Raw genomic sequence first — 15,457 nt, 5'->3', positions numbered from 1 at the left:
CTGCCAGAGAGCTTTCAAAGTGTGTGTGTGCGCGCGTGTGTGTACTTGGTGCCTGTGTGACTGCCTCCTCCATCAGACAGCCTCCCAGGGCTTGGAATCAGAGCCAGAGTTACTCTTTCTTCCTCCATTGCCCACCTTTCATTTCAACAGTTCCTCTTTCTTGTCTCTGCAGTTTGCAGCTATATTTCTCAGCCTGGTTCTGCCTTAATAATGGCTGCGGCTCTCCGGCCGACCATTCCGTGGTCTTCGTGTCTGGTCTCCGCTTCATCTCTCCGACACGCCTCGCGCTCTCTGTCAGCTGTCTTTTCACATCTCTGATTTGCTGGAACTGTTTGCAGCTCTAAACTCACATCACTAGCCAGTTCTCCTTTATTTACCTCTCTCTCCTCAGCCCTGTCAGTCGTCTCAGAGCTTTGCCATGGATGCTGTCGACCGTTTGGTGCACTGTGGGATTCTGGTTATAGAAGAAGTAAGATACCTTTTTCCTTCTGAAATGCTGCATAATTTAATGTTTTGACAGTCTTGCCTCACTAAGCTGGAAATCCTCAGCTTTGGTGCATTTCTTCGTTTAACATTGAAAATGTGTTATTTCGTGTGCGAATGGGAAGGCCAAAAAGTTACTGTCCACATTTATTAGTTTACTTTTTGTTTAAGATGGTTTGTCGAGAATAATTGAATAGAGTTGAATGTTTCAGATGGAAGAAGTCAATTAGTTGAAGGCAACTTATGTGCTGAGGAGGGATCGCAAATAATAAGTCTTATCAAAAGTCCCAGGGCCTAAAGAGTAACTTGAGGGCTGAAGGACATCTGTCTTCAGCAGCAGCAGCAGCAGCAGCAGCAGCAGCAGCAGCAGCGAGATAAATTATCCCATGGAGTCTGGACGCTGGTTGTGGTTCTGGTGGCTGATGACTCTCATGGTGAATGGCTGCTCAGGGTGATAAATCTGACATTGGCACCAACAAACTAAAGGCAAAGACAGGAGACACAAGTAATAAGTACGGGAACAAGATTAAAGGGGAGAATAGATGAAAGTCTCAGTGCTTGGGAGAACAACTGCAGCTGATTGGTGGACCCAGACAGTGACGGCAAGACATTGCGAGTGAGCTTCGCAGCGGGTAAAAGGAATGAATGAATGGCATTAGAAGTTCAAGCGTGTCATTGACTTATCTTCCTTAAACTTTTGGTCAGATCTAATTTCATAACAGCAACAATCTGTCTTGGGGAAAAAAATTAAGATTTGTGTTTCTTGGCCGGATTTTAAAATAACTGTAAACTACAAGCAAATCATTAGAAATGTGAAAGGACCAACAGCTCTTCAGGTTGAACAGCGTCACTTTAACAATATAAAACTATTGTCACGTTATATTGACTTTTTTTATTTCCCATCTGGCTACCATATGTTATTCTTTCCCCAGGTGCTGTAATAGGTTGCAATTTGTATTTGTGACAAACTGGAGAACACAGTGAAGCATAGCAGCAAAAGAATACAATATTTCCCCCAGGAGCCCAAAGCTAACGAAAGAAACTTTAGGAACGTGAATATTGGATTTAATATCCAGCATGCAAATGGAATCGTGACTCCAAAAGAAGTCTCTCAGGACAGTCATGAGAAATAATGATCTGACAATCGCGCATTTATCAGCTTAAACTCAGTCTAAATAATCATGTCTTTGCATGTCACTGTGTAACATGAGGCGTTGCTGCCGTTGTTATGAAATAAAGCCTCTTTGTTCCAACTTCGATTTTCAAAAAGACTCCCAGGGACGTTCCCACCTGTGACTTTTGGAAGAGGGAGGGGCTGCTGACCTGGACCACCGGCGAGGACTCGGGCCACAGCGACTCGGACTGCGAGGAGCAGGAAGCGTGCTCCTACAAGGTAAAACGGAGAACAACAGCAGCATGAAATGCCACACGTCCTCTCCTTCTGGCTGCCTCATTGTTTCAGCCCCTCGTTCTCGGCTTCGGCTTCCTCACTTGCGTTGCTCCAGGCTTAAAAGTGAAACATTAATTAATCCCCCTGTACGGCTCAGTAACTTTCATACAGCATCACAGTGGTCGCACAACAGGCCTGTTTGACAGGCAAAAAGGGGCTTCGGGGAGATGAAATAATGTTTTATGGAGAGGAAAGCGTGTTTCACTGGCTTGACCTTCGTGAGGACGCACCTGAAGCGACTGACTGCCCTCTGGGTGCGCTCGGAAAAAATTCTGACGCTACATCTCCATTACAAAAGAGCTTACATGCTTCAGTCACAAAGCGCGACTGCTAATTAGCTTCATGCGCCTCACGTGTCATCATTCAAAGAGGCCTCGCTGTCATGACTGCGCTGTCTGTTTACTTTGTAGGGGGAAAAAACACTGTCAGCCAACGTCCAGCGGGACCAAACAGACTTTGCTAATAGTGCAGCGGTGTCACTCACAGTGGCCTAATGCTTCTTGAATATAAATGTGCAGTTGAATTACACGCAGCTGGACACTGATTCTTGTGTAAAAGACGAGGGGAATGCTTTACGCCCTATTTCTCTGTATTTCATGCAGGTCCTGCATTCTTTTGCACTGCTGCACTGCAGCCTTGTACTTGGAGTTGTGTACTTTGCAGCGTTGCACTCCTTGTTTTGCTGTGAGCTTCCCTCCGAATACGACTTTGTCCGCTGACTCTTCATGTACACAGCTTTACTGTTTTCAACTCTAATCTTGTAATCTGCGAGGACAATCTCGGCTTTGTCCGTCCCTGCTGCCAGATATGTCGGTTTGACTAGATTTACTGCATACCCTCTTTGAAAGTGGGCGAGCATTAACACAATAACAAGTTTATAGAGGACTGAAGTTGTTCACGAGAAGAACTCCAAAGGCACTCACTAGCCACTTACCTGTTAGTTGTTACCGGTGGGGATTCTTTATTATTCTTTATTACACGGATAGCCCCTTGAGACGTCCCATCTCATTTCCGAGGGGGTCCATACAAATAAAGACAAACAAACTTGCTCACTAAATCGTACGCCCTCCCCCCAAACATGCACATACACATACACACCTATGTAAGTATGTTTGCTTGCAGACAGATACACACATAAGTACAGAACAATACATGAGCAAAGGAAAAGCGAGTATGAAAAGCCCTGGAGAAAAAAAAGGAGAAAAAGATGATCAGAAACAAGAACAGGATGTCTGAAGATATGGAATTAATGATGATTTGAAGAAATGAAGAGACGTAAATATTTCAATTCTTCAACTTTTGCTAAGGTTGTTCCATCCAGAAAGGTAATACGTCGCTTTTCAGCTGACGAAGAAGTCAGAAGAAGTTTTTTCTTGTTAAAAAGAAGCTTGTTTGAATAAAACCATTTTTGAAGCAGAATCTGTAGTTTAATTGCAGATTATTAAACTGCTCATTAATAAAATACCTAAAGGCATTTCGTGTGTTTTGGATTGGCGCTATGGTCTGGACAACCTGCTCAAACTGGGAATAAGGATGAAAGGGTTTTTTTATTTATTGGTGTTTATTTATCTATTTATTCTTCAGCGGTTGAGTGTGATATATTTGGTGTCAGACAGGCTGGCCTGAGGCATGCAGAAACGGCTGATCACCTGGGATTTTCACACACACTAATGCCTCTCCGGTGTACAGACAAATGAAAACAAGAAAATATTCACCAGTGGTTCTCGGTGCAAAAAAATGCCTTGTCGAAGACAGAAATTGGAGTAGATCGAGCATTATGGTTTAGGATGTCGGAACGGCTATACTAACTCAGATAATTGATGTTATTTTCTTGCAACGCTTTGCATGCAGAGAGCATTTAGAAACCACAGCCTGCCTGAGTATTGTTGCTGACCATGCCCCCCATCACTTTGTAATCATAGTGCACCACCTTCTGATGACCGCTACACTCACACAATCTCAATTCATTATAAAAGTTTGGACATCTGGTGGCACAGGGCTTACTTAGACTTACCTTAAATGCGATTCCTGAACATTGAACTTCGGGAGTGCCGGCCCAGTACCGATGTTTTCGATCTAATGTTATTGTAAAATGAAATCCCCAAGTCTGTCATGATATTCTGACAGCAGTTAAATAATTCAAATTGGTCAGTCAGAGCCTGTGGCCGCATTTTAGTTGGCTGATTTGAGCCGAATTGAATTCTCAGTATCAGTGTCTGACCTCATATATTCAGTGAATATGGGTAAATCCTTGGGCAAATCCTTGCACCCACAGTCCAAGATATTGTGCAAAGCTTTTCAGAGAATCGGAGGCTGTCACGGCAGCCGACTGATACTTGTGGTTTCAGATCGAGGGAAAATATATACTGTAGCTACAATGCATCAAAAGAAGAGTATCACAGAAAAATAAAATAAACCAATAACCCTGAAATATATCATTTTAAAAGACTAATAAAAACAACTGAGGTCCTTGTTATACTGGTATATTGGTATTTTTTTTTCTTCCTACTCCAGATGATGCTTCTGCCCAGTGGGATATGAAAAACTATAATGTTCTGGCTACTTTTGCTGATATTGATGTACAGAAGCGCATTTTTGCCACCCCAGGAAAATAATGTGATCGTTTCACGTTTTTACGTGATAAATTTCACGTTAAAACGTGAAACTTTCCCAAAGTAATGTGAAACTGAGTCCCGTTTTTTTTTTTTTTTTTTTTTTTTTTTTTTCTAGTGTGGCAGTAAAGCACTTCCATATCAATGCACACAGGTTACATTTGAACTACTGACATTTTGACATGAACCTAATATCTTGTTCTGATGTGCTTCTCTTTGCTGGCATGCAGCATTTGTCAAAGCTGTATGTAAAAACTGACGGTGACCTCTGTGCGTGCACGCTCACCATGCTGAATGCCTTCTCCCATTTCAGCTCAAGCTTTTTTTTTCCTATGCAGTCTCCCTTTTCCCATTCTTTTGACCATTGTGCTGCCGTGTGTCTGCTTCTCCAGATAAGCCAGCCAAGTCAGTGTCCGGAGATGCTCTTCTTCCTCTGCAGTATGTTGGCCGGCCATCTGAGGGCGCTCTGCTGGACAACCGCTGCACTGGACCTTCTGCACGTACCCCTGCCAGGCATGTCCGTCCCAGGGTTGTAGGGCAGTGTGTGTATAATTGGACGCAACGACTCGAGCGCTCAGTTTACTGTGTTTACTTCTGGATATATGAGGCCATAAAACAGCGATTTGAACGCTGCAAATTTCAAGAGGCAGAGTAGCTCATTAATCCACGCCACATTAAATCAAAAATAAAAGCTGATTGTGTTGCGCAAGTCCGTGGTATTTATGCTTCGCCCCGAGCCATTTGCAGTGGCGCGCTGAATGGACCATTATTCATAAATATACAGTATGAAAACTTGTCAGTGAACCAAGAACGCTCCGGTGCAGACTGCTCATGGTGGCATAATTGGCTGCATGTTCTCGTCTCGCCCGTCTTCAGAGGCTGAGTTTGTGGCACGGATACATTCCCATCTGTGTGACACAGCAAATAAGAAGAAACAACACTACGGTGAGCTCAGCCTGACCTCCCCAAACACACACTCGCACACACTCGCATGAAAGGATTTTTGTCAGCTTGTCACCTTGCCCACCACTGATTCATCCTGCGCTGTAACAAGTCGAGAAAACACGCAGCACCTGTTTCCTTTTCCTTTCACATCACCTCCTCCCCTCTGGTAACGACACCTTTCAGGAATGTTCCGGGTCTGAGTGAGGATTTCGATGTTATCTTGACCCGGTTTTGCTTATTCGGTGCGTTTGATTTACGTGAAATTCTGTGTGACGTTTCACAGAGAGCTGCACCAAGGAGTCTGCACGCACCGCAGTCAGAACACTAATAGACCTTGGGGTGAGTGACAGCCTCTTTGTATGGAAGTGTGTTCCTCTCTTAGTCTCACCACAGTATTAATAAAAAAATAAATCAGCTCCTGGCACACAATTCAGAAACTGTCCATCTTCCCAAAGGTTCACTGTCTACACTATTATTACTCTGTGTCTGTCTGAGACTGGGTTGAATGAATGCGTATATAAATAAATAAATGGCAACATTATTTCTCACCCAGTGAGCAAAAAACGAAACTTAAATTGCTCTCGGCAAAGGCGATCAAGAGCAGATCGGGTCGGGCGTCTAGTAAAAATGACAAATGAAAGCCGTGCTTATGCACAGATGTAGTGAAATTTAATAGTGGCCAAACAAGAACATTCAAAAAGCTACACAGCGGAGGAACGACAGCTGCTGCTTCTGTTGGTCCTGATCCAGAGTTTGCAGTGTGAGTGTGGGTCAACCAGCCCTTCCACTGTAGCACATTCATAAAACATTGTCCAGAACTTTAAAAATAAACTCATAATGTAGACCATAGAAATACACTGAAAACATGAGCCACTGAGAAGCCTGTTGGACAGTTTTATTAATCGTAGTGCCTGTTATAGTTTCATTTACTTGTGATGGGGATTATTAGGAGTCATTACATCTTCTGTTTAATGACTTGTCTAATCACAAGAAACTTCAACTACGATTTTACAAAAAACATAATGAACGTAATGTGTCTCTTGTTGCCTGTTTTCCATGTGGCTACTAAAGATATTTGAGGAAAAAAATGCACGTTGGTATATTGACAAACCGCAATCAGTGAAAGATGGGAAGTGTGCCTCTGCACATGGCCGCATTGGATGAGAAAATTTCATGGTTTGAATTGAAATTGCTTCAACAACTTAGGAATGACAACCATTTTCATCAGCAAATTTAATAGATCCAAATGTAGTTGATGGCGTCAGAACCATCTCGGTGGGGAGGGAGTCGCTACCTTTTTATAGAACAGGCTTGACCCATATTCCATATACATACCAAGATGTCATGAGGCATCTGACTTCCTTCTTATGAGGATAATTGGTTGATTTTTTTTTTTTTAAAGAAATCTGGCCAAAAAAAAAAGCAAGGACGAAACCCTTGGCTCTTTTCATTTCATCTCATTACTTTCTACCTGACTGAGCGAATGAGGTTCATTGTTATTTATGGTTGGTCTTTAGTTCTGTTTTTTTTTCTGTTTGATGTGTTTTTTTCCTTGAACTTTTGTTTTTATCTTTGTTGTTGCTGTTACTTTGTTTTTATTTCGCCTAGGGAGGGGGGGGGGGGAGCCCAACCACTTTAAAAAAAAGAACGCTTAGAACTCAGACGGAAAATGGAAGTTATTGGAGAAAAGGTATAGTAGTTTGCAAGTCCCATGACGGGTGTGTTTGTTTCCTACAGGTCATTTCGGAGCATCCTCAGGAAGGAGGCGCTGTCTCCCTGCACGTTGCTCCTCGTTTCCAGTTGCCTGAAAACAGACAGAAACTAACCCACTTCATCTCCCAGTATGTCTACAATTAGCGTTTTATTTTAATTTGATGAATGAAAAATGTTTGCGGTTCAAACAAAATGTTCTGAATTTTAGTTGAATTTCATTCTCTGAAGAGGATGGCACTTTGGTTTTAAGCCACTGCTTATTGATATATAGTGGGTGATCAAGAGCCCACAATCAGTCGCGTGGAGTCTTTTCAGTCCCCTTCAGTTCATGTGCCAAAAAATAAAGAAAGCCAATGTTCTCGCTGGCTAAACGTTTGCTGATTTCTTGATTAACTCCTAATAGACACAAAAGATTTCTGTCACGTTTTCAATTAAGCGCTTAAAAGTGATAACAGTAATTCGTGGTCAGCAAGCACTGCCCTTCGTCTGGCTGCGCTACACCGTTCGACTAATTAGCACGGCAAACCATTTGTGTTCAGAGTCAGAATAGCAGCAGACGGTGCAAGCGGACAGAAAAGGATGCTTTTTTTCCCAGGTGTAGCTGTGCAATGCCAAGTTTTGCTTGAATTGAATAAAGGACTCAGGTGATAAAAGCTGTTAAGAGGTAGTTTGTTGTTAACCTCACTGGTCCGTGTTTGCTGTGTTTGTTTTTTTTTGTTTTTTTACCTGACTGAAATGGGAAAGTGAAAAACAACTTTGAATGAATAGCTGAAAAACACACACACACACACACACACACACACACACTGACCTTCAGTCACAGACCTCCGGCCAGCAGAAAAACTGTTGTTTCTACAATCACGTTCCTCAGCCTCGGATCACAAATCCAAGGTAATCCGAAAGAGGACTTTAGTCAGGATTGATCGTCTCTCGATCAATCCTTGAGATCACCTCAATCATGAGGGATGTTTTCTATCAAGGACCTCTGTTTTCACTGACAATTGCCAGCCAGCTAATTGAATCACATTTCAATAGTCTCAAATTCGCCCCGTCTTTTTGAGGATTTGCGGATCCGTTGCAATTTTTTTTTTTTCCCTCCAGGAGATGCATCTACCAGCCGCATGACAACATCTGGCCACTGTGAAGCCGGCCATGAGAGAGAGAGAGAGAGATTCTTGAAATAATGTATCTGAAGGAAAGCATGTGATGGCCATAGAAGTAATGACCTTGGTGTGTTCTCTTCTATAAGCACAAAAGCCAGCTCGACCTCCCTCAGTCCTACGAGCCACGCGTTAGATCAAGACACACCACACCAGTAGCCTGCCAAACTGTTCTGTGTCTTTAAGCATTTTAGCGTTGAAGGGCTGCGAGCGAGGTACCAGTCACGATATAGTAATGCTTTGTAATACAAATTAAATAATAATGTTTTTTGTTGTTGTTTGTTTGTTTGTTTTTTTGTTGTGTTTTTTTTTTTATAGCAAAATGACAGCAGTGGAAAAATATCCTGAAAATTGAGAAATATCAAAATAAAGAAATCAACCATCCAATGTAGAAAAATATATACAAGCTGATTTTTATTTTTATTTTTTTTAAACAGCTGATTTTTCTATATTCTTGGCAATCAAACTAATGGCCGCTCCTGTTCAGGCTGGAAGGACTTCAGCTGCTGTTAGTCATGTGTGGTTCGTTCTGAAGCCTTCGTGCTGCTTTTGTTTTGATGCTCACGTTACATTAGCCCTCGTGCCGCGTTAGCCCACTAAAGTGACGGCCTTAGCCTTAGCAACCTCCTCAGCCCGTTTTCAGTGATCACCTTGGAGACGCAGAACATATCTCTTCCTTCTTGGTCTTGCTCCTTTCTTCGTCTGTCGGCATTCCAGGTGAATAGTAAAAGATAAAACTGTACATTTCTCAAATATGTTTTCCCGTTAACCGCTCCCGAGGGAAGCAGTACTACACACGACAGTGTGCCGTTTGCGTCCCTTTGTTTCTTCGCCAACTTTCTCAAAAGGTACAACACCATTTAAGGTCCAAAGGCCAAATAAAACCAATGGAAACAGCACCTCCCCTGGGTACTTTTACTACAACGTTGTATAAACTATGCGTTAATCCAACGTCAACGTTTGATAATGTCAACATTTCCTTCTTTCATTCAAGTGGTATTTGATTGTTAATCATGTCTGTCTTGACTCTTGATGTGCATATAAACGTGGATGAAATGCGGACGGATTAGTGTTCGATGGAAACTCAAATAAACGTTTCGAAACTACAATTTACGACTTTTTCGTGCCCTTTAAAGGGGACTCGTAAACCAACTGCTGATCGCTTTTCAGCAACGAAACTCTACTGCCACCCCGTGGTCGATTTAGTGTATAGTCACATCTTTGCAAGTTTTCAGTTTTTGGATGATGAGCACGCTGTATAGAAGGAAATAAGGCTCATTAGATATACAAACATTTATCACAAAAAGGTTTTTTTTAAAAAAAAGATTTAAATGTAGAACAAACAAAATACTTTGCAGGAAATGTTTCATTCTATATATTAAAACAAGATCACAGGAAGCTTTGCATCTTCTGATTTGCTTCTTGTTTGATCTCACCAGCTTATCATTGAATAGAGAGCGATATAAATGGGTTGCAGATCAGTCAGAGCATCCTTGTTGAAGCAGGTGGCCAATGACATTGGACTTTGTGGCCCATGACTTCACAAATGTTTAGGTCAAGCTGCAAAAACGGCATTTTGTATCACATCCCGACTCACGTTTATAAAACATTTCATCACATCACTTGACACCGACCTTCCTCCTTCTATTAGGCTTTTATTTGCAAGCAAAAGATCCATTTATTCTGAAGAATCTTGGGGTTGACCGCCACATGCGGAAGCTTTGCAGCGATTAAACCACCTTGTTGATGATAGAGCCAATCTGCTCTATGTGGCACTCCACCACATCTCCTTTCTGAAAGGAAAAGTTCGTCACCAAGTTAAAATCGACCTCAGTTAAGTAGTAACCGTCTGCTAACATTCTCGACACATATTAACTCGATATTGATAGTACCAGCTTAAGTTTATTGCACAAGGTGGAACAGATGCACAACGCTGGTAGAACGCTAGAGTGTCTGATCCAACTTTGGCTAAATACCTTAAGAAAGATGGGTGGATTTCTGAAGAGGCCCACACCGGGAGGGGTGCCAGTGAGGACCACGTCACCTGGACTCAGTGTGAAGAACCTCAGAGGGAAGCAAACACAACAATGTTTTATATTCATGTGCAGAGAGCAGCTTCAGTATGCTAAAACTCTCTGATGACTCCAGAAACATGAGCATTTATACCATTGCCCTGAATGATACTACGGTACACTATGTATAGATCATGGGAGACCTACTAAGTGTCCCCATTACTGGAGGTGTATGACCTGCTGTGGCAAACGATGTCGGTGCGCAGCGGGCAAAACAAAATATCTGTGTGAGGCAATTTGTGAAAGGTCAACAAGCCGGCCGAGTGTCAAAGTGGACGTACTGTGAGATCCAGGCGACCAGCGCAGCCGTCCTGAAGATCATCTGATTGGTGTTGCTGCTCTGGACCTCCTCTCCATTGACCAGGCAGCGGAGGGCCAGGTTGTGAGGATCTACAGGTAAGGAAGTCATGTGGATCATGGAGATCAGCACATTTTCATTCTACAAAATCGCAGAAACAGTTCTCTGATTTTATTTCATCCCAGACCCCCAGTGCAGCAGACGCATCATTAACTCTATATTTAAAAAGAAAAACACTAACACTAACTCTTTATCACTAAATAAATAAATAACATACGCAGCCCTGAAAACCTCTTCCCACACTCTATTAATCTCACTCCAAAGCTCTCCCCGCCACCCCCAAAACTGCTGTCTTTCTAATCACTTTACTCAGCCTGGCCATCTCCAGTCCCAGGAAGGCGACGGGATTGATCTTCCTGTGATCAATCCATTAGGCAGCTTCCTGTATGGGGATTATGCTTAAAACTGCTAACATCTATTTCCACTGACAATTACTGCTGTTACGCCAACAATGATGCAGTGTGTGTCTGTCTGTCTGTCTGTGTGTGTGTACGTGTGTGTGTGTGTGTTGGGATTTCCAGTTTTTGTGTTTTCTCTCTCACCTTTCAGAGAGTCTGTGGTTACTAACGCGGGTCCCAAAGGACAGAAACTGTCAAACGTTTTTCCCAGCAGCCACTGCTTCCCATTGCGCTTCATCTGCCAGTCGCGTGCACTGACGTCGTTGGCGACGGTGAACCCGGCCACATAGGACAGAGCCTCTTCCTCCTGAAAGAGGGAGACGAGGGAAATTGCAGCTCGCTTCATCTGAAGGCAAATCGACGCGTGGCGCCTGCAGAAGTGCTGTGTCGATGATGACCTTGATGTGTTTCCCTCTGCGTCCAATCACGAAGGCCATTTCCACCTCCCAGTCCACCTCCTGCAGCCCCATGAGGCACATGTGAGATCAAGAAGCACTGAGTCTTTGTGAACATGTAAGGGTTGAATCACTTTTTGATGTAAGCATAATAAAAAATAGATAATCAACACTCAAAAGGTCCTGTGTTGATGTTTGTTATTAATTAAATCATTACATGATGGAACAAATAACATAAAATCTTTGACACAAAAACAGTGCATTATCTATATATATTTGTGTGATTAATTTTTCTTTATTGGTTTACATTCATTTATATAAAAATACCTTGCATTTCATAGTTTATTTTTTTTTGTAAGAAATCTACAGAAATTATTTACCTTTGTACCTAAAGGCCAAGAGGATATAATAATAATAATAATAATAATAATAATAATAATAATAATAACAATAATAATGATGAATTTTACTTATATTGCACTAGAAAGGAGCATAGTGGTGAAATCAAACAGAAAATAGATACAGGTTATTAGTTAAAGGTTGCATTTGTCAATGACATGCTTTTGATTTCATTTAAAAAGCAGGTGAAATAGTAAGGAGGCAGTCTGCATACTGGGCCTTTGAGTACCGGTAGTCAATTCAATTTTTCGTAAATAACTTTGACTATAATTTTCAGACACTGTTTTGATGTTACCTGCCTTTTTATTTATTCATTAAAGAATGTGTTGTCTCACGCGAGTCTCACGAACCCCTGCTACTCTGACCTGGCTCTCAGCAGGCATCACAATGTTGTCGTACGGTCCAGTGAGGGCGTTGGGGAACTTGCTGAAGATGATGGGTTCTTCGGGGATCGGGACGTTCTGCTCCAGGCAATGGTCCCGGTAGTTCATACCCACACACACCACCTTCTCAGGGGCCAGGATTGGAGCCAGCAGCTGGATGTCAGATCGCTGCAGCACACACTGACCAGAGGACAGCGCTCTGAGGGAGAAGGCCTTGTTATTTATGGCAGCAGTACGGTTGCCGCCATCGTTCAAGAATCAAGTTAAGGGCAGCGTTGTAGGAGAAGTTCCTGTTCTACTGGTGAGTGGAGCAAAGAGCTCAGTCCAGGTTGCCATTGTTGAGTTTATTCTTTGAAGAAGGAGCAGTCGAACACAGAGTGCCTGAGTGCGCTGGGTGAGAGGGTGAGCCTCGCTGTGGGCTCCAGCACTTTTGGAGTTGCTCCAGAGCCCAGCGAGACCCCCCAGCAGGGTGATGATCAGACAACATAGGAATATGGATAAACACCATGGAGTGAAACAGTGACAGCAAAGGACACAAAAGACAGCATGTTCTAGAATCGAGGCTAAACAGTAGCAGAGCAGTCGGTGGCCTATTCAGTAAGCATGTCTTAATCAATCTGAATCAACAATCGGCAAGTCTGAATCAATCAGGGAAAACAGAATCAATCAATTAACAATCAGCAACAATTTGTCTGGGTTTTTTTTCCTAATTAATTGCCCTCTGTAAAACTGGTTTTCCATTATACAAGCCACTTGTAAGGCCATTGTTTCTTGAATGATAAACATATCCCTGGTCTGATCCCAAATTGTGAAACTCATCTTGTAAGTTTGCTCACAGAAAAAATATCATTCACATTTTGTTCATGCAAAATGTTAAAAAATAAATAAATAAATAAATAGCTTAGCTGCATGCATCAGGATGCAATCTAGAGTTAAAAAACAACAACAACAGGGCTTTCAATATGAAACAGAATGAGGCTATTACTAATTAGCAAACTGAATAATCCTCACAAAATCATAACGTTTCATGACGGTGATCAGACTAGGGTAGGATGTGGGCTGACTGTCAAGGCTGCTGTGATGGTTGAGGACAATAAAACACTGGTTCTGCGGAGACGACTCGGGAAGAAAATGAGGAGGATGGATGAAAATGTGTCAGGAAGGTGGATGGTTGAGGAGGCAGCCTGGCGGATGATTGACAGAATTATTCTGACACAGGAGGTGATTTATTCTGATGTTCAAGGAGATGGAAGGAGAAGGAGGCCGTAGCTGCTTTTCCATTACAGTTTTTTTATTGCAATATTTAGGTTTTGTGCAATTCTAGGGATAATGGAAATGAAGCTACTGTGTGTGTATGTGCGTGTGTGTGTGTGTGTGTGTGTGTGTGTGTGTAAGGTTGGGGTGTGTGCGTTACCTGCGCGCACACTCCAGGCCCTTGTCTCCCAGCTCCAGCAACTCCCTCATGGTGGAAGGCATGGACGGGTCAAACGCCTTCAGATCCACGACGCCCTGGCCCTCGCTGTGCTCCACCCCAACCCTGACACCACCGCCATTTTGCTGAAACTGCACCAGACGCATGGCCACGCCGCTCACGCCTCGCCGCAGTGGGTTCAATGTGGGTTTTTTGACGACGGCGACTAAATTCCTCAAGATGCTGAAGGCACGAGGACACAGTCGCATCTGTCAGTGAAAAGAGAGAAAAGTCTGGGTGAAAAAAAGGGGAAGGTGTACTGCAAAGTCAGGACATTTAAAAATAAGTCATGAAATAGGCCAAAGTCAGGACAACTCTTCCACGCCAGTCTTCTTCGTTATAATGACACATCAAGTGCCAACGCTGCAGCATCAACATTTAATTGTAGCCCCTGGATCTTTCATCTAAAATGTTACTGAATGATCCAGCAATACGCTGTTGAGATGAAAACAATTCAGACTGGTGACGTGTTGCACAAGTCAAAATTTAGTTTTGACTTGTGCAACACTGTGTCAAGCTGCAAATCACTGAAGTTCAGTCCCAAAAGGACCAGTCACCTTCTTAAAAACAAGCCAATCAGTACTGTTTCCATTGGATCAGCATACCTGTGAAACTGCATTCCTTAAATAAGTATTTTTAAATTATCCAACAACATGCTTATTATATCACAAAAGTAATCACATAATTTATTATTTTAACACATGATTATAAAAATAATAATAATAATAATAATAATAATAATAAAAAAAAGTGCAAACAACGGTCAATTGAGGCAGTTTTCTTTCTAAAATAGTTTATAAAGTGAACAAGTTACTTATTGTCTTGATGGGGGGTAAACAAAAGAGCGCATGTCAGTAACCCAGCGGCTACGTCATCACGAAGGTGGCCAAGTAGTCGCTGCTGGATTTGTTAGAATCAGAAGGGATTTCAAACTTGATAGGAAAAGCACGAGCCCAATAGCAATAACAGCAGTCTGCTCTACTAACAGCAGCGGCTTTCCGCCTACCTGCAGCTCGGACTGTGGCGCTGGTGTGCTTCAAGGATCTGCTTCAGATAAATGCCATAAAATGTCGACCGACGTTAGGCTGACACTGAAAAATGGCAAACCTGGCAGTTCTTACTCGGCCTTTGTACTCTTGATTAACATACTTACCACTCCGGTTGTGCGTGATTTCTCCAAACTGAACTTCCAACCACTTCCGGTTAGTATTTGTAGTTCATCGTTTTCAGTCCTGTCAAACACACCCACCAAATTGCTCACACGGAAGCTAAAACGACGAAAGGCTCTCGCGACTTTTCCGTAAGTCGCGTAACAAGGCAATTTAAAAGCAACTGCAAATTATATAATTATATAGATGAAGCATTTGTGAAAATAAATAAATAAATAAATAAATAAATATATTTTTAACAGCTTGATAAACTACAATTCCCTAAAATCTCAAGAAATGCGCGTTTTAATACCGTTACAACTTTTACGGCATATGCCTGATCTAACGTATATTTTTTGGAATACATTTTAAATGTAATTCTAGTAAACAACCATATTTTAGTTTTGTTTTGCGGGTCGACATTTAACATAAATTGCTGTACACGTTTAAACAAAACATACGGTGTTTTT

General features: G+C 42.3%; 2 protein-coding genes across 5 annotated transcripts in view; one reads left to right on the top strand and one right to left on the bottom strand.

The window, feature by feature from the left end:
- The window catches only part of gpat2 (glycerol-3-phosphate acyltransferase 2, mitochondrial), a 40,190-nt gene extending 32,219 nt beyond the window's left edge, over positions 1–7,971 (top strand). For all 3 annotated transcript variants that reach the window (XM_076033238.1, XM_076033237.1, XM_076033236.1), the window contains 6 exons: positions 392–469; positions 1,754–1,876; positions 4,938–5,058; positions 5,422–5,490; positions 5,774–5,829; positions 7,228–7,971. In XM_076033238.1, coding sequence (XP_075889353.1) covers positions 392–469; positions 1,754–1,876; positions 4,938–5,058; positions 5,422–5,490; positions 5,774–5,829; positions 7,228–7,347 — 567 coding nt within the window. In that variant the 3' untranslated portion in view covers positions 7,348–7,971. The remainder of the gene's footprint in view (positions 1–391; positions 470–1,753; positions 1,877–4,937; positions 5,059–5,421; positions 5,491–5,773; positions 5,830–7,227) is intronic.
- A 2,034-nt stretch (positions 7,972–10,005) lies between these two features.
- fahd2a (fumarylacetoacetate hydrolase domain containing 2A) lies at positions 10,006–15,017 on the bottom strand. 2 transcript variants are annotated; one of them, XM_076033235.1, is made up of 8 exons: positions 14,993–15,017; positions 13,783–14,048; positions 12,351–12,567; positions 11,590–11,649; positions 11,336–11,498; positions 10,717–10,825; positions 10,340–10,427; positions 10,006–10,156 (listed from the first exon to the last, which is right to left on the bottom strand). In XM_076033235.1, exons 2-8 carry the CDS (start codon positions 14,046–14,048, stop codon positions 10,094–10,096), a joined length of 966 nt encoding a protein of 321 aa, XP_075889350.1. In that variant the 5' UTR covers positions 14,993–15,017; the 3' UTR covers positions 10,006–10,093. The 2 variants fall into 2 exon arrangements, with proteins under 2 accessions (XP_075889350.1, XP_075889348.1); XM_076033233.1 differs by lacking the exon at positions 14,993–15,017 and adding an exon at positions 14,846–14,986.
- Positions 15,018–15,457: the final 440 nt, after the last annotated feature.

Source organism: Nelusetta ayraudi, unplaced genomic scaffold (genome assembly GCF_046127955.1).
Source record: "Nelusetta ayraudi isolate G7.1 ecotype Tasmania unplaced genomic scaffold, CSIRO-AGI_Nayr_v1 ptg000041l, whole genome shotgun sequence".
In the NCBI taxonomy this organism is placed as follows: Eukaryota; Metazoa; Chordata; class Actinopteri; order Tetraodontiformes; family Monacanthidae; genus Nelusetta; species Nelusetta ayraudi.
The sequence above is the reverse complement of the archived record's forward strand: the minus strand, read 5'-3'. Positions and strand labels throughout refer to the sequence as shown.

Excerpts from the sequence above, each read along its gene's own strand:
- fahd2a (XM_076033235.1), bottom strand. The coding sequence starts at position 14,048 with ATGCGACTGTGTCCTCGTGCCTTCAGCATCTTGAGGAATTTAGTCGCC. Across the intron at positions 11,499-11,589 it reads GCAGAGGGAAACACATCAAG|GAGGAAGAGGCTCTGTCCTA; the intron begins GTCATCATCGAC and ends TCCCTCTTTCAG. Across the intron at positions 10,428-10,716 it reads CTGGTCGCCTGGATCTCACA|GTTCTTCACACTGAGTCCAG; the intron begins GTACGTCCACTT and ends CTTCCCTCTGAG.